This window comes from Ambystoma mexicanum, chromosome 4q, assembly GCF_040938575.1.
Source record: "Ambystoma mexicanum isolate Mex_15411 chromosome 4q, UKY_AmexF1_1, whole genome shotgun sequence".
In the NCBI taxonomy this organism is placed as follows: domain Eukaryota; kingdom Metazoa; phylum Chordata; class Amphibia; order Caudata; family Ambystomatidae; genus Ambystoma; species Ambystoma mexicanum.
In genome coordinates, this window is record NC_090928.1 from 1,026,916,690 (window position 1) to 1,026,940,023 (window position 23,334).

Here is a 23,334-nt window from a genome sequence, read left to right on the forward strand (position 1 = left end):
ATGACTATAAACGTTTGAGGTTGCTGGTGGTATTCTTTTTCAGTATTTTGGTGCTGGACTGTCCTTGTTGGGGGTAGAGAGGGAGAGAACCAGAATGATATGAAAATGTATATTTCTCCTTTGGAATGGCACAGTGAGCAATACTGTGATTTCATACCCTCTTGAGTTGGGGCCTTCACCCAAAATTTTAGATGGAGCTGAGCTGTAGAGGTTTTTTTGTTGGTTGATAAATTCAAATTTTCAGAAACAAAAATAACTAATGCATATGCATTTATGATTTTCAGGTTCTAAAGTCCAAAGACTTAACATCACCGACTCAACGCTACATTGATAGCAAAGTGGTCAAAACGCGAGCTGAGGGGGAGTGGCTCTCATTTGATGTCACAGAAGCAGTCACTGAATGGCTACATCACAAAGGTACAGTTACAAAATATAGTCCAATGTGATTAACATGCATGTCATCTCTAGTATCCACAGATTTCAAAGACATTTTGACAAACTCATTCTTCATTGTATTGGTTGGTGCAGTGTTGTGGTTTTTCTGGTTCCATGATTGTCAATCATATTGGTATCTCCAATTCTATTAATGGTTTCATACGCAAACAAAGAGGTTATGGCTGGAAGGTTTAGAATTAATCTTAAACTGCTGGTAATTGTTCTGGGCAACCATCCAGACTATCGTTCTTCACCTGCCAAGACATTTACAGAAAGGGAAAAAAACATATGAAAATCAGGCTTGGTCCCACCTCCCAAAGAGGCAGTCCAGCCCAAACTGCTTGGTCACAGCCCTTCTGTACGACACCACAAGCATTGCCAGACATGTTTCTGCCTCGATGAGCGTCATCAGTGAGAAGTAGCTTGGGTCTCTAGGCCCAGCATGCACAGGACCCACGTCTGGGCATACCCATCCCACTCTGGGTAACATAGCAAAACATGCCTGGGGATGCTTGTGGTTTCGTGCAGAAGGGATGTGACCAAGCAGTTCAGGCTGACTGACACTTTTGGGATGTGACCAAGCCTGATTTGCATATGATCTTTCCCCTTCTGCAATGGCTTGGCAGGCGAAGGGCGATGGTCTGGAAGGTTGCGGAGAGCAATGCCAGAGGTTAAGATTTATTCTAAACCTTCCAGCCATCTCACCTTTTGTTTCCATACTCTATATGGTCTGAAATTAGCTAGATAGTCAGTTTTGTTGAACATTTTGTTGATGTTTACACTATTATCCATTTCTTAAAGGAAATACCAGAGGAAGGCAAACATAATGTCTTTGGAACCTTGGCCAATATTATTCCACCCGTGGAAGAAAAATCAACCCCTTATCAGTATCATAAGGCACTATCCATCATCCTTCACTAATAATTCTGGTTAAATGTTACTACTCACGAGTACCATAAGGATATAAAGACTTACCCACCGATCTTTAAAATGAAAAAGCTTCAGCTCAGAAAGCTTTTCCCTGGGGTAAGGTGTATTTACTTCTTGAAAAGGTATTATCTTACTCACGAGTAAGTTACTAATAATTTGCAAAAGGATTTACACCAGTGTTTGAAACTCAGGGGAGCTGGGAACATTTTAGCAACAACTACCAGGAGCTACGTTAGGCTCCCCAGGCCAACATATAGCAAACAGACACGCCCATGTGAATTTAACTTTGTGCATTTGGGGCAAACTATAAATACACATTAGGACACATCTATACAACATTTAGCGCGTAAGACATCATAAATAACAGACACAATTGTATGTTTCCCATTCGTAGCTCCTGGTCACTAGCTGATGCGGAATACACAGTAGCTGCTTTTAGTTCCTGCTAATGCAATCTTAATTTCGTTCCTGTACACTTAAGCCACAGAAGCTTTTTCACCTTTTTCCCGTGGTGCAGGGTTAGCCATAAGGTATGTGGGCGTTGCGTAACCTACTCAAGTTTAACATTCTGTCAGTGTAAAAGGTGTGTCTCAATGGATGGGGAAAAGGTGAATACACGCAAAACTGTAACTTTGCTTTTTATTTGCTAAACTTAAAAAAGTTTTCTCACCAACTTTTCTGAGTATGCTTAAGTTACTTTTGGCCATTCTGGGTGTTGGATGAGAGGTGTGAACGTGCACATGCTTTAGTGTAATGTGATGAATCACAGAAGGTATTTGGGGGAAAATATTCGGGAGTTTTTTTCTAACTATTTGTGTATTCAGGTTTAACTTACACAGGTTTTCCTACAATCGAAGGTTACTTCTGATTACATTATCGATATTGTTTCCTGGTGTAAATTACGTATCTGCAGGCGTCATATTTGTAGGGAGACTGTTACAAAGAGCAAAGGTTTTTGCTGCATACATTATTTTCCTTAGACAGAACAAAGTCTGGTGCCACATTCCGGAGGCTAGGAACATGGACGTTTTCCCCTGGGACAAGCACTGTTTCCATTCCTGCTTCCCGTGCTTCTCCCCCGAGCAACAGAGATTTGTGTCTGCTACCACAACGGGCTCGCCTTCCCCAGAGTCACCACTCCCCACTCAGGTGAGTGTATTGGGGGAAGGTTCCCTATGTCCTGGGAGGGTAGCTCAGGGGCAATGTGCTCGCCTTGGAAGCAAAACAATATGAAGCAACGCAGGTTTGATACTCAACTAAGACAAACTACTCAACTAAAACAAACAATTCCTGTAACAGCGCCTCAAAGCCCGCAGGCTGTGTGAGCGCTTTAAAAAATGAAAATAAATAAACAAAAATAAAATAATGCTCCCAAACTCATCTGTCAGCTGACACATTCATTCCCCGCGACCTGGCTGTGCATCACAGCATCAGACGTAGAAAGGGACTTAATGTCAAAACTCCAAACTGGCTTCCGAAAGAATGTTGGAACATCATTAAATGGGCTAATAATTAAAGCTATCCAACATCTGGCTTGGGATGGCAAATATGATTCAATCTATATCGCATCCATAGACTTTTTGGCTGCGGTGGATCAGGAACATCTGTGGTCCAAGCTCCACAAGTGGGGAGCTCCTCCAGGACTCCTGAGACTAATCATTGGCCTCTATTCATATTCAGAAATACAGGTACGTCTAAATTATTCCGACAGATTCCCACTCATGATCCAGACATTTCGGGTGTGAGGCAGTGTTGCGTTCTTGCACCCTGCCTGTTTAATCTCTATTTATCCGACATTGGGGGATTATCTAGAAGCAGGTGCATTGATCACGCCAGTGATACATTATATAAGGCCCTTCTGGCTTTCCTATGCCGATGATTTTGTCCTCCTTGTTTGTACCCCAATAGGCCTACAGAGGTTGATGGATGCCTTTGCGTTATTTATGGGCAAACACACCCTCCAGATGAATCCTAGCAAAACTAAGATTCTGCAATGCTCAAAAGGCTGTCAAACAATCGACATATAGGTCTAGAATCAGTGCCTAGGGTGAACTCCCTGATATACTTTGGATTATTTTATCATGGCCAATCCATCGCTGCATAGGCTGATAAAGTGGCGGAGGGAGGGCATCATAGCCTTATGTAACCAACTGCTGAGAGTGGATTCCCGTAACAGTACCTATTCCCTGAAAGCTAGTTTATAATTCTATCAGGGCAAAATCGTCCCTAAGATCTTGTATGGGATAGAAATCTATCCCGTAGCTGCGATGAATATGCTGCCTGTCCTAGAGGCCCTAGTCTGGCGTTGAATCTTGCACGTTCCAAACTCAGCACCCATATATGCTATTCATTATGAATTGGGCATCATCTCATGACTGGCACGATTACAGTGGAAAACACTGTCATTGCTCAGGAAAATCATATGTCCAGCACCTGATTCTTTATTTATGGACCTGGAAAGTATTCTAGTGACAGGCAAATGCCTTTGGATGAACGAGAGATTAATTTCTGCAATTATCTCTTAACTGAAATAACTAGTTCAGTGAGTGAATTTAGAGCGAATCCCTGCAGAGTGAAAAAAAAAACGATTTGAATATGACTAGGTTAACACCATAGAAAAAATGCACAGCTATTCCTCCCTGAGCCAACTGAACAGTGACCATAAGAAGCAAGACATGGTAGCCCCCTTCTTGACCATATAACCAGCAAAATGGGTCAGACTCACCTTCCTGTGTTTTCGTTAGAACCTGCATCCCGCAAAACAAATTCTGATTAGACATGGCCATTTGGATGCTGATCAGTTGGAATGTAGTTTAGGCAAGGTAGCCTTCGAGGACGAAACCTACGAGCACTTAATGATAGCATGCCCGGCACTAAAGGCACAGTGATAGAACCACCTACAAAGATTTGTGCCTGTGCTGGAAGTGGTATTGGGTATGCAAGTTTAGCCTGAGTGTCTGTCGGGCCACACAACCTCCACGGTGCTTGAGTGTCATCATTTGTTAAATTCCTTAAATTGGAAGAATATTGAATGTGGGGCTCCTCTGGAGTGCCCTTTTCTATATGCTATCGTATAGGTGACACTGGTGTGTCATTTGTGATTTTATGCACTTTTTCTGTGAATTTGACTTAGTGTAATATGACCTTTTAAATATGTGTACCCCTAGTCACTTTGTTTTAAATCATTTTATAGCTTTAGCAATTACATTTTCTTTTTTTTACTTGTTATCTTTGTTAAAGGTTCATTTGGTTTAACCAATAAACTTAGGTCCTTTTCCGGTTTTTGACACTGGCCACATTGTTTGTTATTTTTTAAAGGATGTTGGGTAGGCACAATTGGAATGACACACATTTCCTTAAAAAACCAAATGGGAGCATCCTAGACACACGGGGTGCTAATAGCGATAAAGACCATGGGGCAAGCTTTGCTTGGGACATTAACTAGGGATGGCAGGCCATTGCCACACGGCGCACCCCACCCTGGACACCATTAGCCCTTATTCAAGTTCTTCTAGAAGTGATGCCATTCGTAAGTGCATTAATTGGTCCGTAGATAAACATTTAAATTACTGATTGGTTTGCGACATTCATGAGCCACATCGAAGCTCATAGGATTATGACTTGCTGTATTGACACCACAACTTATTTCTGGCCCTTCTTGTTCCCTTCTGACTTGATCTTCAATCTAGGGGTGTGTGAGTCCTTTGTGGCATCAGCAGGGAGGAACAAAAGCCCAGTCTAGTTGGGCCCATTTGGACTAAGAAGCCTAGCCTTCATCTCCATGGAGCAGGATTGAATTGCTACTTTAACTTCTCAGAGATGTACTTGAGCAAACTTTGTGAATCACATTTGCACATGAATATCCCAGAACTGATCCAGACAGCCTCAGATTTTCTCCAGTTTTAGGATCTGTTAATCAGTTATAAGATACCCGCAGCAAATCTGAGAAGCTAAGTGCTGGGTTTGCTCAGTCTTTGTGAATTTGGCACAGCATGGCTTGCATGCCACTGCTTTGAATACAGGTTCAGAACTTATGTAATATGCTTTGGAATCCAAATGAACATAGCTTTCAATGATATTGGTTAACTGAAAGGTGTATATGTTTGCTTGGATGACTAAATCACGTTTTTTGCCTTGCAGACAAGAATCTTGGATTCAAAATAAGTTTACATTGCCCTTGTTGCACCTTTGTGCCTTCTAATAACTATATCATCCCAAACAAAAGTGAAGAGTTGGAAACAAAATTTGCAGGTAAGACTATGCATTTGTCAAACTGCATATTCTAGTACTACTTTGATTGCGTTCAATGTGCAAAATCATACATATGGTTTGCAGAAATGGTATTACATATTTTCATTTTCACTTTATTATGTGACATGGCATGCTGCCTGCTGGCCACTTCAACCAATTTTGATCTAGGTGCGCTATTATTTAAATATTAGGCAATTACATGTTTAGATAATGGTCCCTATGTAGTTTCAAGAGATGTAGTCATTGTGTATTTAGCTCCCTATTTGCTTGTTGATTTGCCTGCCCCATGTCAGGGCTATAATAGCCATGGTGGAGTGTGGTGGGATTGTCGTTGTCAAATTGTTACATATGGGTTGAGTGCAATTGGAATCCAGCTAGTATTTGGGATGAATAATGTGCCCTGCTTTCTCCAGCTGTGGGCAAATCCACAGTGATAGTTGTTATGTTAGGCTCAGGGCAGTTGTTGACCGCCCTCAACAAGCTAATGCACTTACTGGGTTTTTTAGGGATAGATTGGTAGAGAGTGCTGTATATCAAAAGTTGAGGCACTGTAGATGACGGTAGGCATACTGAGCGGCCATATATTTAGTAGTCTATAGATTATGTGCCTTCAATGGATTCTGAACTTTCTTTTCAAAGGTTTCCTTCAATAATACATGTTTCCGGGTGTTCTAAGGAACAGGGGTGTTTAGTCTGTAAGGATTGCATTTTAAGCATTCCAGAGTCTTGGGGCCACCACAATACTCAAAGGGATTTTCCCACATTCTTCTTCCATGTGGATTTTGGATTGCGTAATCTATTTACATAAGCACACATAATCTTCTGGCTTAGTACGTGTAACGATAGGGAGACACAAGTAAGAGCAATAACAGCTTATTTAGTGAGGAACCCCAGCTCTTTATAAGTGGCTCACCTTCAACTGTCACCATCTGCCTCTCCGCAGCTGATGGTCATCACATTCTTCATGACAGCACGGTATTCCAGGTGCCATTGCTGCATTTCATATGACTAGAATATTACAGTATGTAATCGGCATTAGTACCCAGTGCGTCAAACTTTCATTGTATTCTAAGCACCGATTGGTGCTTTTCAGAGCCTTACCTTATGGTAAGCCAACTCACGTTGAGCTGCATCTCTCCCTTTCCATGGCAGCCATTTATTTTTGTTTACCTTTTTTTCCCTTTGGTGTAATGGGTGCCATGGAAAGGGAGAAGGGACACATATAATCACTTCTGCTCCTTTCATGGTGGGCAGTCTTTGTTTACTATGGCCGCCATGGAAAGAGAAAATGGACTACGTTTTCATGCCCACGGCAGTCGGGAAAAAAAAAAACATTAGTATCCTGGTCTAACGGCCTTGGGTACTAATGGCAATAAGCTACGCTCAGGCCTGTAACTTTGGCCCCGGGGGCATCACCTTATGAGGTAATGGCCTGCAGGCTCGGGCCTTATTGCCTGAGTGATTGTTTGAGATCTTGGGATCTTTTGCTCTACCATGCCTTATGCATCACACAGAAAAAGCTCCATATTATTCTGTTCCATGAATCAGTGTAGCACTTTCCAAAAGGGCCTTACAAGGTTGGCTCAATATAACAGACTAATTGTGCCCCCTTTATATCTTGAGCTTTTCTATGGGCTTAAGTGTGGATTAGATTGCAATAGTCATAGGATAATTTTACAGATACAAATACATATATGGTTCAAGTACTTTTTCAGATTCGCAAGTCTATCCACTTCATTTTCTATCGAGAAGTTGATATGTTTGTCAACAGGAGCATCTGGGATTGAAGCTGATATCTGATTTGTTGTGCCAAGAGAAGACATTTGTGTTGTACAGCAGGAAGGAAAGTGTAGAACCCTGTAACATGCTCCATAACAATGGAAACCTGAAAGATTTGAGTGATCCAATTAATCTTTGATCACTAAAGTTTACGGGAAATAGTTTGTTATATCCCAAGGGCATGCCTGCGGTCAGGTTCCTGTAGTTTGCAGTATGTAGAGCTGTGGCAGCAGGCAGTATTCTGAGATTGGCAGATGGTTTGCGAAGTTCAGCGGACAAGCAGCTGCATTCTCATTTGGGACTAATAAATCTATTCTGTAAGGAAGAGTGTATCTCTTTCCTGGGTGTATGTGAATTCTACACCAAATTTAGTTAAGACTTTTTTACATGTACATCAAAATTGTCAACTTACTTTGAACTCTGAAACGTTTTTGCAAAATGGAATTCTTTTGGGAAACAGAAATTCCAGATCCATTATCCATGCCTACAATGAAAGATAATGATACTTAAGACAATACTGTGTTTCTAAATTGCAATACATATACATGTACATTTGAGCTTTATATTAGGGAGTCAGGCTAAATCCAAGGGCTATATTCTTAAAGCTAATAGCAGCTGCCCGAAGCGGGTTATTAGCCTCTGACCTGGCCGAATATTAGGCTCCATGAGGAATGTGTCTATTCATCAAGCTATCTATTAAAATTATCCTTTTGTTCACAGAATGTATTTCTCAGCAGATGCTTTTTGCTGACAAAATCTAATGATCTTACACAAATATACTTAAGCGATAATGACACAATATCAGCTTTAAAATGTGCTACACAAAAGATGCCTTAAAAATGATAATTAGAAATACATTATTGACTCTAGTTTGGAACCGTCTGTCTGATTGGAAAAACAAACATAGATCTGAATTCAACAAAAAAGGGAGAATCATGTTAATGTAAAATGGATATATTAAAATATATGATTTACTAATACATTTGGCTATTCTATAGCTCCATTATGCATGCAGTGAACAAATTAGGTCTCTGGATTGAGAATATTCTGGCAACTCTGAATATATAACTCTTATCAGTTGCACCTGTTCATGTTGGAGAACTGAAACGAAAATTAATAATATAGTTACATTTTGAATTTAATTTCTGTGGGGAGGGCTAGCTCACAGCTAACAAATCCCTTTATGACACATTGAAATACATCAGCCCAATCAAAGCCAGTAGGAGGTACAGATTGGGTGTAAGTGAATTAAGTGAACTGATAGGATAGCTCAGTGGCAACATGTTCGCCTGGGAAACAAGACGACACAAAGAAACACAGGTTCGATCCCCAGGTCCGTGCTTAGAAACCTCTGGGTATTTAAGCGCGCTATAAATATGCAACTAAGACAACAACAAAAACCAATTACGCAACAGCATTTTTTTTAAAAGAACAATTCCTGTAACAGTGCCTCGATGCCCGCGGGCTGTGTGAGCGCTTTAGAAATGCAAATAAATAAATAAATAAACTGTCAAATACAAACTTGCTGTGTCAAATGTTGCTGCATGAGGTAAGTTTGCTAGGCTTTTAAGCTTAAACACATAGGAAGGAGAGAGAGTTCTGGGAAAGGAGGAAAGCAAGAGAGCTTGTCTGACAGGAAAAAGGGAAATTGGGATTCCAAATGAAAGTAGCTGATGAGAAACATCCTTACGATGGTCTTTTCCAGATAGTGCTGACTGCAGAGCCCTTTTCCCAGGACAGACCCATATTACCTGAGAGTAATTATGGTTTCAGGTGGACAGTCTAAATTGAGTACAATGATCCCAGATGATTTAGACAGATATCCCAAGAATATAAATCTTAGATAGCAATTAAAAGTATTACAGGGCACCCTGTTGAAAAGCTATATCACTGGAGATGGGAATATAATGCATGGTGACTATCAATGAAACCCTAGGTAGATTCACCATACATGGAATTTCTCCTGCTATTTTAGATCTCTGGTGAACTTAGACATCTCATATTGAAATATAGAATGACAAGTCTTTTGATTGGTGGCAAGGAAGTGAATGAAATCTATTCCTTAATGAACACATGGAACTGGGGGGTTGTGAGGGTGAACCTGGTTTCTTGAACATGGCAAGAGAGCTAAGTTCTGCTCTCCCCCACTTCCTAAAAAGAAAGAGAATTCATGAACCCAACCTTATTAGCAACAAATTCTACATCACAACAGATATCCAATTGCATCCATGCCTAAAGTAGGAACCAATATATTTGTCCTAGGTAAAGTCCAACATTTTAGATTCCAATGGATCTGTTAATGAGTGAGCTATTTAGGAGAAACATGTTTCTCTAATGTCAATACTTGTGAATAGTTTCTGGAAACAATAAGAGCACTGTTTTGTGTCCAACATTATTCTGAGAACTGTTTCAACTTTTGATTTTAAAGTGGCGATGGATTTCAAGTAGAGGATTATAATTCCATACTATAGGATGTGTAAATCATCTTTTATGAAAATCAATGCCAATTTGTATCTAGACCGCAAAGTGTAAGTATGTGCTTATTGTTTAGTATAGTTATTCTTATTTTTTTTTCTGTGTATGGATGTTCTTGTGAGTTTGAACGCAAACATAAGTGTGATATTAGTACACGGGTTGTGTTTTAATGTCCGTAGACAAGCTGCCAGTATGCATTTAAAGATTGTGGTACATTTTTATATGTTAGAGGACCACCTTAAATGTCCTGGTTTATTATTTTAAATAAAACTAAATATTTTGATTATAACAGCCACTTTCTTAACATAGGTTGAGGGGTGGCATTATTGCTTTGGTGGTAATATTAAATTAGTCTCATTCTTCAGTAATAAGAATCCTTAGAATAATGAATATCTCATTATAGCTAGATAGATGTCATTATAGTTAAAAACTTTGAGCTTTTCTACTGGCTCTATGGTGAGTAATGCACCAATGCAATAGCACCATCACTTTTATTTCTTTAGCTATATGACAAGTTATTTTTCTAAAAAACAAACCTCTACTTGTGTGCATTGTCAGGGTGCTTATTTCTCAACTAAACCCGAAGCAAAAGCTAGTTTTAAAGAACTGACAGCAGTCCTAAATATAAACAGAGAAACAACCCACCCCTACCAACCACCAAAAGACATCCATCTCAATATACCTTTGCCTGCCTACAAGTCAGGGAATAGAGAAACCAACAAATGCCTAGGTTTTGAATATTCCAACCTGAAAAGGTCAGGGTAGATTCGAGGGTATCGCTTTTGGCCGACAGGAGTTTTTTCGATTTCTTTTCTGACAAAAATTCCATCAAAAATCCTCCTTTCAGCAAAATAACATATAACCGATTCCAGAATATGAATTTCCGCGGTCCAACGCCAAGGCTGATAAAACATGTTACCAAAATAATATTATGAAATATAGACCATACATTGCAATAGCCAATATAGTTTTACGTTCATATGTCGCACACCCAATAATGTCCTGATACGCCTGCCTTAGTCACCATATGGTAACATAAAACCCCAGCTATTCAGTTAATGCCATCATACGTCACATGCAGTTGCATATGCTCCAAATATGTAATATATAATCCTTCTTAATAGATAAATACATTCAATGTGTAATCGTGAAGGGAATCCTTGAGTAAGTTGGGAATCACACAAGAACATGGTGGCACAGAACATGGTGTGCCTCAGTAAATTCACGAATATCTATAGTATGTACTAACAGCTAAATAATAAAAGTTGGTCTAACATTACAGTTTAGAGTGTGTATTTTTAGGTTGCATATCAATGAGACTAAGATGGTCTTGTCCCATTGGCATAGTGCAAAGGTATACATGTTTGTGCATAAAATAATTGCGCATACTGACATTTTGAGGATAGGTCGCCCCCCCTGTTTACACAGGGAATCACACAAGTGCCTGTTATAGCATCTTTACTAGTCCACATGAAAAAAAACAATTTTTAAATCATCTTGGAAGTCTTCTTTTTCATAAATCAATAAATTGTATCTTAGTAATAAAATGGAAAAGAGAAATCTTAACGTCCACGTGCTGCCAACTGAAATGTGTGTGTTTGTTTCACGATTTTTATATTATTGTTTTAAATGTGTGCTTGTTTACAATATCGTTGAGTATTACACAGCTAACAGCTTGCATATATGTATTTAACGGGGATGGAGGGAGAAAGGGACAAGAAGAGAGGAAAAGAATGGAGCTTGCAGGAGGCCCTCTGCAGATGTATAAACTGGGGGCAGTAGCACACGCAGAGAAGAAACTTAACAGTGACATTGTCTTCATAGTGATACAGAGGATGTACAGGAATGCATATGTTAGCAACTGGATCCAGTGGAACCCATTTGGAAATAGTCAGGTGGTAGTCACACCTGTACACCCTACCTTCAATTCAAACACCAGAAAGGGGAGAGACTGATTACAGCAGGGTCAGGATTCAGATACGGATTACTGCTGTGAGTAGTATATGCTAGTGAAACGACCAATTGACATCAAAACAGGTTTCTACTGGAATTAATTGGAGCACATGGGTTTTGATCAAATTACTCTTACAACATTCTTGATAGCAATTTGGGAGCGTTTCCAAGAGCAGGAATGACTGAATGGAATGAATACATTGGGATGCTAGCTGGGATTTACACCACAGCCCCCTGACTGCAGGTGAAAACCCTGAGACAGAATAGGCTAATTACAAGTATATCTGTGAGCGCCCCCTAGTGCTATAAGTGCACCCCTAGTGCTGTGAATGTGCATCCTCCTTGACCGGTATGTTTTCCACCCTGAATGTCCTGTAGAGGGTGTGAAACCGAATGCTATCTGGTGTTGGTGTGAAAACCCCTTTCAAAATTGAGGCACATTGGAGCCTGGCTGTACCCACTCTACACAGAGGATGTTCAAATGCCATCTTTGCATCCATGACAGCTGCTGGGCCACAGAGTCACTGCAGGCAGGGGTAGAAATGTAACTTTTGCACATCTGCTCTAAATTATAATGATTGTCTGCCTTAATCAGACTGGTGGCAGGTCAATCTCTAAATGTAAGCTATGCTTGGTTGTGGCAGTGTGGCTTATAATAGCACACAGTGTTAAAGGCACATCAATTTGAAATCCCACCAGTGTCAAATCTGTGAGCATGGCTTAAACTGATCTGTATTGGTGTCTAAGCTGAATGTCTCCAGATCTGTCTTTTGGGACAACAGCCAGTGTACTGCCACCTTTTAATATCCAAAAGGGGGGAAAACACCTTTCCCAGGGCATGGCAACTTCTTCAGAGGCAACACTGATATGACAAAGTCTGCCTCACAGTAGTGTGCTGATCACTGGAATTCCTTTGGCGCCAGCATGCATGGTTAGGGGGTGGTGTTAGAGTAGCCTGAGAAGAAAGGTAGGCCAGGAGAGGAAGCCCACCATCTTGCTTTCTGTTGGGTCTATCTTCCCTTTCCTGTGCCCTCAATTTTTTGCAAGCAAGGCACTCTGGTGTGATGTCACTAGGTAAGGGACATTTGTTACAACAATGGGGAGAGGGCCCCTTACAGCAAGCTTTCTTCTGACCAATTCTTTGTGGCATTCTGCCTATAAAACAAGATGGGAACCCCCCTGAGTAATGGATTTCTTTGTGGGCCCTAGGTAGTACAAGAAGAATACACTGTTGGACCTTTGCTTGGAGTGTAGTCCTTTGTTCAGTCCTGTGCCAGGGAGGTGAAGACAAAAGGCATACAATTCAGAGAACAGCTCTATCCACTAACCATCACCTGGGAACAATGTGGGTGACTGATTTCTGACTGCGGTTGAACAGGAACCAGGACCCTGTGACCAAAAGTGAAGAAATCAATGTAGGTGCTAGCCAAGCTCTCTAGACAGAAGGACTCACCGTGTCCTGGGCCCCTAGATTGGGACTCCCAGCAACCATGTAACCGAGGAAGGTGCCCCTGGGTCTTCCTGTATCTCTGAACTGCCTCGACATTGGCTTGGACACCTTATTTGCTTTCCAAGCTGCTGCAAGGGACTTGCCAGAGTCATCTTTGATCTCCATGCTCGACTGCCTCCTAATTTGATATCACGTACTATTATCCCCAACAAAAATATGGCTGTATATATGGTCGTCAGGAACGGCCATAGGCGATATTTTTATTGGGGATAATATTTGGTTTTTTTGAGAGTGGAGGTTGTGGGGGTGTCCCCCGCTCTCTTTAAAATAATACAGGGGTTGTGGGGGTGCCCCCCGCAGGTTCCATGCCTTAATATCGCAGCAAAAATATGGCAATATTTTTGTGGGTATATTAACACATGGAACCCCTAATTTCTGAGTTCTCGTAATGTTGAAGCTCTGCCATCTCTGCATCTGAGACCCGCCGAGCCTTCTAGCATTCTCAATTTGACACCTCTGCCTGTTCACTAGCTTCTTCAAGCTCCCAGCCAATGCACTGCACAGCCCTGATGCTATGTTGAGCCAGATGAGTCAGTTCAGACCCAAATGTAAGTATATGCTTCTCTGCCCCTGGAGCCCACCAGGTGTTGCAGTGCCTTTGAATCTGCCCTGCCTCCCAATCCCATCATCTTCGACCTGCAAGCTGACGCCACTGCCAAACAGCACTTTATCGTTGGGACCTGCGCCACATCCTCGCACCTAGTTTGATGGTGAAAAACCTGGCTCAATGCTGTTAAGTCCCAAATAAAGAGATAAGGTACCATGAAGAGGCCTTGTCCACCTAGTGCATTTTGTGGGACCATAGTGACTTTTCAGCTCCCCCTTTTGCTCCTATTTCTTACAAGATATTTTCTTTAACACTGACATTGTGACAAGTGAGAGCCTGAACACTTCTTTCTGCTCATCTACCCAGCATGATATTCTACAACGTCTGCCTTTCTTTACATGTGTTTGTTTTTGCTTATGTTTTTAGTTAATGATGTGCATTTTTATTGTTTTATTAAAACTCTACATTTGTATAAAACCTTGATTGGACAATCTTTTATTTTGGAGTCCTTGCACTACTGCTGTTTGGGTTGCTACTCTTATCAGCTCACACCCCTCCTAAATATATAGCCTGCCCTTGGCCTGAGCGACCACACAAGGCGAAGGAGGTATACCTTTCAGGCTCTGCCTCTTTCACCTTTATGTTTGGGAGCACTGCTGGTTTAGTAGAAGTGTAAGTCTGGGTAGGTGATTTCGCATCAACTCATCACTGTACTACCGCAGAGCAGTATTCATTTCACCACATGCCCGTCGCAGACAGGAGATATTCTAATGCCTGCAGGCGCTCTTGGATGGGCTGCACTCCCTGTGACACAGCTACCACCAATGAGTCACCTAAGACTTTCTTATAACTTAGTGACAGGTCCCTGCTCCTCTTCACTATAGTCTGGTGAAGTGCTTTCTGATTACATTGCACTATAAATGCTACGCAATGTAGTAAATACAGCCTTTCTGTGATCATGTTATTTGTGCCTTCAGTGCCTGAATGCTGCATGCTGCTTATACTGGAGAGAGCTATCCTCACATTTGTGCTGAGCAAATATCCATGTTGACAGCACCTGTTACGAATACGTACACACCAATGTTCTTCCCGCCTGAATCTCATTCCAAAATCGCACCTTGCATGAGGGACGAGCTTGCCGTATCCTACACAGCATGCACTATGCACCAGCGCCTGGAACACAAGGTCCTTTCCTCTAACGGACTCCTCAGAGCCAGAAAGGACTGTGCGCTCACTGCGGCAGAGTGTGGCTAAGTCTCAGGGAGCGCCCTAGTCATCCAGCGCGTGCAGGATGACTTGCAGTCCCGGTGCGCTCCCCAAAGCCTGCCTTTTCTATTAGAACACTGTTAATACAGCGCACAGCTACTGCTGCCCATAATAATGTTGGCAACAAACTGAAAGTCTCTGTTCGGGCCAGTGGCCGTCAACTGCAATACTGTTATGATAAAACAAACACTGCGGGTCGGCGGCTGCCACCCGTAATCACATCTTGAACCAAACACCCCCAATTAGGTTACAAGATCGTGCTGGGTAATTAGGGTGCAATTTCGTGTCGCGTGACTCGCGCCCACTATAACAGTGAGATCCCACACAGTAATTCTCGTAACTAATGAAGAGCAATTATCAAGCATACAACCTAAACAATTACTCATATAAAGACATATATATCATAGAGCAAAGACAGGGTGACTTATCTGTTTGGAAGAGCAACATAAAAAGAGGAGGAGGCACAGACAGGATATGACATGAGGAATGTGCTGGAACATGATTGGTTACGAAACAAATTGACAAAAAACTACAGCGCACTGTGGACTTCTGGAGATGTGTAGTCCTGTGTAGTGGAAGTTTTGTTTAGTTGGTTGTTTTACTGTTGAAAAAAAAGAAGAGTGTAAAACAAAAAAGTGAAGATTGGAAAAATCTGCAGTGAAGAGTAGCATTAAAGAGTTTAAGCATAATGCACGCCTCCGGTCTTGACATAGAAAAGAGATTTTGTGTAATCCTTTGTAGAGTCTGTGCCATGTAGCTAGGGTCAGGTGCTGTAAGGATCCTTTGCGTCAATTTCCTTCTTGGGAATTCTTCACAAAATAAACAACATCACTTGTTATCAATAAATGCCTCCCACATTTTGTATAAACACTATTTGGCAAGAACAAACTATGACTGATAAAAAAATGTTATGCCAAACAAGAGGGGTGCCGATTTTGATACCTAATTTATGCCTGGATTATGCCTCTGTGGAGCCACTGATGCCTTCAACAATTTGAACTTTAAACAAGCATTAGCAAAGAATACAGTTGTAGCTTTTCTTTAAGCAATGGATAGACATAAGTGTATTGACCTGGTCATAAGATAGGAGCAGCTGAAAAAAGATGTGTGCAGCTGCACATACGATGGCTGTGCCTATCTAATGCTTATACAAAAGCTAAAACGGTTGGCTTTTTCAATGCTTGTTTTCAGCAGTACTTCAATGTAAGGCACAGATGTGAGTACACAAATACTTCTTTTAAATGAAGTCGCTGAGGCACACATGGAGAAGACATTTTTTATCAAACCAGGAGCGCATGTATAACTGCTATTTAACCATTAACTCCCAGTAGACTGCTTAGAAAAAACATGGAAAGCCCTATACGGTACAATGTTTGATTTTACTGATTAATAGAGGTAGCTCAGAGAAGTCCCTGGAGGCTCTAATTTGGACAGGGTGGGGCTAGTAGTAGGTGTGAAAGGTCAAAGGTATTATCATGACCATAGGCAGTCAATGGGTGGGTAAATAATCAAACAACACCCACAAGCTGTGCCTCCTTCCTCACATTCCATCTCCCTCCCATCTCTACTCCAATGCGATAGTTTTGGTGTAGAGGTGCCATTTAAGCGTCACCTATCAGCCAAAACTAAACGTGGGGTCACTCAGACAGTCTCTGCAGGGCCCAAAACAGGACAGAGAAATAACACTGAGTATACAAATCAATTTCTATTGTTGTTATTTGTCGGTGCTTTTTGTATCACAGGTTTGCGTTAAACATTTAGGACTAAACATCCTTCAGTGCTGTATAGTATTATATCTGGGAATGTTTTATTGTTGGTAATAAAAGCTAATTAGACCTTTATTCAAACGTACACCACAATCACATATGGTAATTGTTACAAGATGTGTCATAGGAGTTAGGAATATTCGATGTCAATCCTTGTTTATGCTGCTGCCATATAATAAGGTTTTCTAATAACCCAACATTTGATCAATTATAATTGTGTAGAATTGTTAACAGCTGTGGGTCTGCCATGTAGTTTCACCACAAGGACCGGCTTTCCTTTCATGCCAAGTGTATTGTAGTACGTTTTGAAATGGCACTATATCATCCAGTAGCCTGGCCTGTTTGTGAGTACCACTGATCACACATATGGTTTACCGTATATCTTTTTCTCTAACTTGGTGAAGCAACACAATGTTTTTCTAACCAGTCTATTTTTTTCCAAGGTATCGATGACTACACTATGTATACCAGTGGGGACCTGAAAGCACTTAAGTCCAACAGGAAAAGGCACAGTGGCAGGACCCCGCACCTTCTGCTAATGCTGCTGCCCTCCTACAGACTGGACTCGCAGCAGCCCAGCAAGCGCAAGAAGCGGGCGCTAGACGCCGCCTACTGCTTCCGGTAAGCCTGCATGCTAACAGCGCAGTGGTTAAATGTTGGCAACCTTGGATCAAGTGTCTGACAAACAGCCCAAAGAAATGTTATCAAATCTCGTTCCCAGTAATGGATTTTTAGAATAACAATTAAAGCTGATCTGATTGAAAATGACATTCCCAGTACTATCTATGTCCAAGATATATCTGTTATGAACAATTCAGGTATGTGCAATTAAACATATGAGTGGCAAAGAGAAAGCAAAGGCACGCAGTGCAGCTGGATCTGAATAGGGACCGCAAGGCAAGTGTCATGAAGCTTTCCACCAGTGCTACATGCAATTTATAGGAGAGGAAGTCATACAACTCCAAGCCTACATAGTTGGAAGCCCTTCCATGTTTCTGGAATTCGAAGCACGCCAGCGCTTAAACCTTTAGAAGTAAATGGTTTCCATGGTAAAAACATGGACGTCATCTGTTTGGGAAAAAACAAAACAAAAAGGCCGGTGGCAAGAGTAGCCTGCCTCCTGTTTCTCATGCCCGAACTAAAACACGGAAGACAAAGTTGCAATTGAATTTTGTAAAAATCCCAATCTGGACACACGGAGTGGAGGCAGGGGCTCCAGTGGCGGCCAAGGAATATGCAAACTCATCAGCATGTTTAGGATGACCTCTCAGGTGGCACAACTCAAAGTCTTCGTTTAAAGGTGGTGCAGGATATGGAGGTTTATATTTTCAAGACTCATCAGAAAGGGGTTCACTGCAGCACTGCACGCATCTTTCTACATCACGTAGGCCCGAACTGCCATAGGTGAATTTTGAAAGGAGAGCAAGGTCTATTATGACAATCTACTTCATTAGGCTAGAATGCTAAAGAGATGGTCAAATTCATAGTGACGTCCAGGGTTAGAGTGGGGCATAAAGGCTGTTCAGATAGCACAGTGACCGAAGCGCTCGCCCCTGATATCCAGTGCTGCTTGCTGTGGCTGGTTCAAATCCTGGCGGTGTCAACTCAGCCTTTCATCCTTCCGAGGTTGATTAAATGAGTACCACTCTATGGGATGTTAAGGTCTTCTGTTATTTGAGCACACTGAGACCAATAGGTGTGTCGCTCTATATAAGAAATACATTATCATTATAATAAAACTGTCTCAGGCACCAATAAAAATGTGGTCAACAATTTCAAATGGCAATTCATTCCTTTTGTGTCAGACTGAGTAGTACCCACGGGGGAAGTTTTTGATAAAATGTGATGCAAATTGTGCATTTTGAAGAACATTTACGCAGTAACACTGGTCAAAGTACTAGCTGCATGGTGAAGTAACTTATCCAACTGGCCCACATGAGGCAAAAAAGTGGGCAACTTTGACCCAAAAAAAGTGGACCAGTCCAGCATTTTGTGTTTATGGTTCGGGCATTGCCCTGTTGCCCGATAGGCCAGTCAGAGCCAGGTGGCGTCAAACGAGGCGTTTCCCACTAAAATGGCGCTTTAACTCTTGACAAATCACTCCGCTAAAAGGATCAGATGCTGAGCAGTTTGATCAGTCATCCACCTAATGTTGATCGCTCAAGAGTGCACCTTTTGAGCCAAATGCGGAAGTGGTAGACTTTTGTTTGCATGTTTTAAACTAGCACCGTGTGTGTTCCACTATCATATACCGCAGAACTGACGGGTGTAACTTTCCTCCATTCAAAAGGTGTTGGCTCTAGAAATAGCGCCAATATAGCAGACGGTAAGCCTGCAGGGATATACTCTGCAAGTCATAGAGATGGTCATTCTGTCATTTGGAGTAGGTGGTAACGTTATGGTACAATAGTAGAGTGCATAGTTTTCAGAGTTTATCCTATTCCGCAACAGTTTTTCCCAAACGCCTGATTCACCCTTCCACCCTTCCCCCACAGTAAGGAGCCAGGTGGCAAATACACCGGTCCCATTCACTTTCTTGAACGTTAGTATTGCGTCACAAGCGGCTGAGGCGGCCTCCTCCCTGACAACCCCTCCTCCATGTTCCCCAGTCACGAGAGAGAAATCCCACCCTCATGGTTAGCTTAAAGCATTCCAGTGCGCAGCGTCTGGAAAATGCTGTTGACAAGCCTCTGTTCAGGCAGCCAGGTGCAGTAAGTCATGGGCCACAATGCATGACCGGGAGCCCTTTGATCCGCCAACCGTTCCACAACACCTTCGCAGAACGCGCTCGTCCATTTGATGTAGGTGTTGGGGAAGAGAAAGAGAAAAGGGACGCTGCTCAGCACTTCCAACAGGATGATGGGAGATCGTGGCCCTCGACATCCAGCATAGTGTTTTCTTTCAAACTTAGAATGTATTGCTGAAGCAGGATTCGACAGGTGAAAATTGGATGGGGGTTATGAAGGAGCGCACCAATTTAGCTAAAAATGGGGTCTCGAGCACATTTTTTCATCATTCATGAATATTTTGCACAAGCGAAAGCAGTAATTTTAGCAGCCAGCTGAATCGCTCAGTTCATTTTTCACATAGAAATTGCCAGAAAACGAAATCCATGTTGTATTGTAGGTTAGCTGCTGCTCACACAGTATGCAGCAAAAGTCCCCCCCATCCCCAAGCCTTTGCCTGGAAAAGCAAGGACTCTGAGACCTCCGCAAGGGATAATTCAGCCAGTGCAAACCCTTCAGACACACAAGGCAAGGGCTCATGGTTCAAAGCATACTCCATTCAGAACAGCACCTCCGGCTTCTGACTTTTGACCCAAAGTTTCTCTCTGGGAGCTATCAAGAGTAGAGCACATTTTAACCAGGTGATCTACATAATATGCTTCTTGAGAGAAGAGAACTGCCAGGGATTGCTTCATGCGCACGGGATCTCCTCCAAGCAATGGAGGGACGATGCGCTCATCGATGCAGCTGGGCTTATTAGCAATTCCAAACGGGCCAGTGAATACCCTAGGTGCACCGATCCACTGATCTGTCCAAGATTCACTTCAACAATTACCTTCCGGCAGTACTGACCAAAATCCACACGCCAGCCACTAACAACTGGACCGCTGACAGCAGAACAATATAATGCATGCAACACAATGACCACGTGGCCCAGAACCTGGAGTGCTTGCACTGGCTCCACATCCCTGGATTTAAGGACCTCCAGCTCGATTTACAAAGACAGAGTGAAATAACACCAGCATCCAGAAAGCAACAGACACTTCCCCAGTCCTTCCACTGAAGCACTGCCCCGAAATTCATTCCAGCAGCCGCGCGTCTGCCTCCTGCTTTCATGTTCTAGTTATGGCATCCACAAATTAATGTTGAGTGCTTACATACAACTAAACCCAATGACGTCCGAGTTCATAGTATTCGAATGCACTTCAGAAAAACAAATGCATCACTCCATATCCCTCAACTGTAGCAAACGTTGCCATTCCTCAGCAAACACATATGTCAGTGTACCATTGAAGCCTTTGACCACTCACATCTTGAGGGTGGTGACACTCTACTCACAGGTCTTCTCAAATCAGCGTATACCACTATTAACAGCACTGTTATGGGCTGCCTATCCAACGGAGAGCATCCCTCCCACGGGTGCCCTTCACAGGCTCTGGAAGCAGCTTGTGTCGTCTTTAACTCCTGCTGCATAATTTATACGGTACTGATTAGATATCCTCTCCAGATGAGACCACACCATTCACAGCTGGATTTGGCCATTATATAAACACCAATCTGAGGTATGGTAAATCCCACTAATAAGCCTAATTAACCAGGTCTACAGATTTCCGATCAACAACGCGCTCAATGTATGAGTGACACCCACTTTTATGTCAATACTGGAAGGAACTCAAACAATCATTTTAATAAACACTCACATGTAACTAATAACCAGCTCTTGTACCAAAACTCTACCATCTCTCCTTACCGTTGAACCCCTTCCCATCCTGGAGATGATCCATGCAGGGCACCCCAACCTCTCTCCTCCTAAGAACACTTTACCCCTCAGCACTTGCCCCAACTCTATTTGCAAAGCTGCACTGTTTCAACAAAAAAAATAAATGAACAGGGCTCCCTTCGTCTATAAACTCTCCCCTATCTACGCAGCCTATATAATCTTTCTGTTGATGTCTTTAACACACTCACTAAACCCACATTGGACCTAATAGGGGAGCCGCAGAAGACGCTAACCTCATTAGGTAACTCATTCCTGTCTCCACACTGTCTAAGCAATGGAAACATCCTAAACCAATCTGCATGTCAAAGGCCCCATCACATTTCTCACAATGGTAACGTTTCTGATGCAGATCAAATATATTCATTATGGCACTACCATTATATAGACAAAACAGTGGAATATGTTCCTCTTAATCAAACACATATGATTCCTCATCAGCTGTCTATTAATTCTGGTAGATGAAACCGCAATTTGGCAACATAACTACCTGTTAAATTGATTAAATAAGAGAATGTATCCATTGTTTAACAATGCAGCACACTTTCAATTGTTTACATATGAAAACGTAAATCATATAACACAAATTGACGCTTAGAGGGCACAGTGATATTATCTTATGATATTTTTAATGTGTGATGATGACCCATGGGTTATCTCAAGCATGTACTATTAACTGCAAAAAACGAGAAGGAGGGCTGGCCAGCAAGGTTTATAAATTAGTTGCTGCAAGACATATAGAGAATGACAATTTACGGGAAGAATGGAGTAAGAGACTTGGTGGTGATATTTCTACTGAACTCTGGCAGAGAATGTGCAAAAATGTCAATCTTTGTTCGATTAATCTGGGTGACAGATCTAGGCAAATACAAATCTTAAACAGGGTCTATTGGAGTCCTGAACGCTTGTACAAAAGAGGTCTTGCTGATTCTGATGAATCTTGGAGCTGTGTCCACCAGGTCGGTACTTTGGAATATATGATATGGAATTGCATAAGAGTGCATTATTTTTGGCTGGAAATGTGTACAATATGTGAGGAGGTGCTTGGCGAGAGGATTGATTTTGATTTTAAGACGATGATACTAGACAGGTTGTTGGGAGATTTGACAATTTCTAAAAAATGTGGCTTCTTAGAAGTGCTAGATTTGGTAAGAATAGTTGAACGTGAAATGAGCCTACGTGGTGACTGGCAAATTTCATAAGCAGATCACCATTGCTGTGGTCAGTCTAAATATGAACACAAGTAATATGCACAAAAATAGCTAAAGAAAAATGGAATGACATAACATTTTGCCTTTTTGTTTCACAGAAATGTGCAAGATAATTGTTGTCTTCGACAACTGTACATTGACTTTAAGAAACACCTTGGATGGAAATGGATACATGAACCTAAGGGATATAATGCAAACTTCTGCGCCGGCGCATGCCCATATTTATGGAGCTCGGACACGCAGCACAGTCGGGTAAGATAATTATCTGGTTAGATGCAATTTAAGCACATCTTTCAGAATAGAAGTCTAGATTAGATTTTCTGTCTTTATGCAGTTGCCATCTAATTATGTTTAAGCATTATGCGTCCTATCAGAGCTTTTTGATCTGCAACTCCCATGATCCTTCTCCAATCTTTTAGTCAATGTTATGAAAATGATAACGTTTTCATGTTGTCAACGTAGGGATTACATCTTGTTCATTTAATTTATTTTGATGTAAAAACGCACACACATACAAATCAGTTAATTCACAATCAAACATAATCATCCTATGCGAAGATAAATAACTCAACCTACCGACAGAGTAAAAATCCTTTACTAATATTGCCATTTTGTAAAATCTATCAATACTACTTATGTTCATGTCATTATAATCAGTACTCATGATGGTGAAAACTCATGTTCATTACTTTATTAATAAGGAACTAA

At 41.7% G+C, this 23,334-nt stretch overlaps 1 protein-coding gene and 1 long non-coding RNA gene across 3 annotated transcripts in view; one reads left to right on the forward strand and one right to left on the reverse strand.

The window, feature by feature from the left end:
- The window catches only part of TGFB2 (transforming growth factor beta 2), a 562,825-nt gene that overhangs the window by 525,687 nt on the left and 13,804 nt on the right, over positions 1–23,334 (forward strand). For both annotated transcript variants that reach the window (XM_069608582.1, XM_069608583.1), the window contains 4 exons: positions 285–417; positions 5,506–5,616; positions 17,356–17,533; positions 22,725–22,878. In XM_069608582.1, the coding sequence (XP_069464683.1) occupies positions 285–417; positions 5,506–5,616; positions 17,356–17,533; positions 22,725–22,878 (576 nt within the window). The remainder of the gene's footprint in view (positions 1–284; positions 418–5,505; positions 5,617–17,355; positions 17,534–22,724; positions 22,879–23,334) is intronic.
- Positions 7,553–23,334, reverse strand: part of LOC138468152 (uncharacterized) — a 155,286-nt gene continuing 139,504 nt past the window's right edge. Inside the window, exon 3 of the long non-coding RNA XR_011268214.1 lies at positions 7,553–7,879. This is a non-coding gene — a long non-coding RNA (uncharacterized lncRNA). The remainder of the gene's footprint in view (positions 7,880–23,334) is intronic.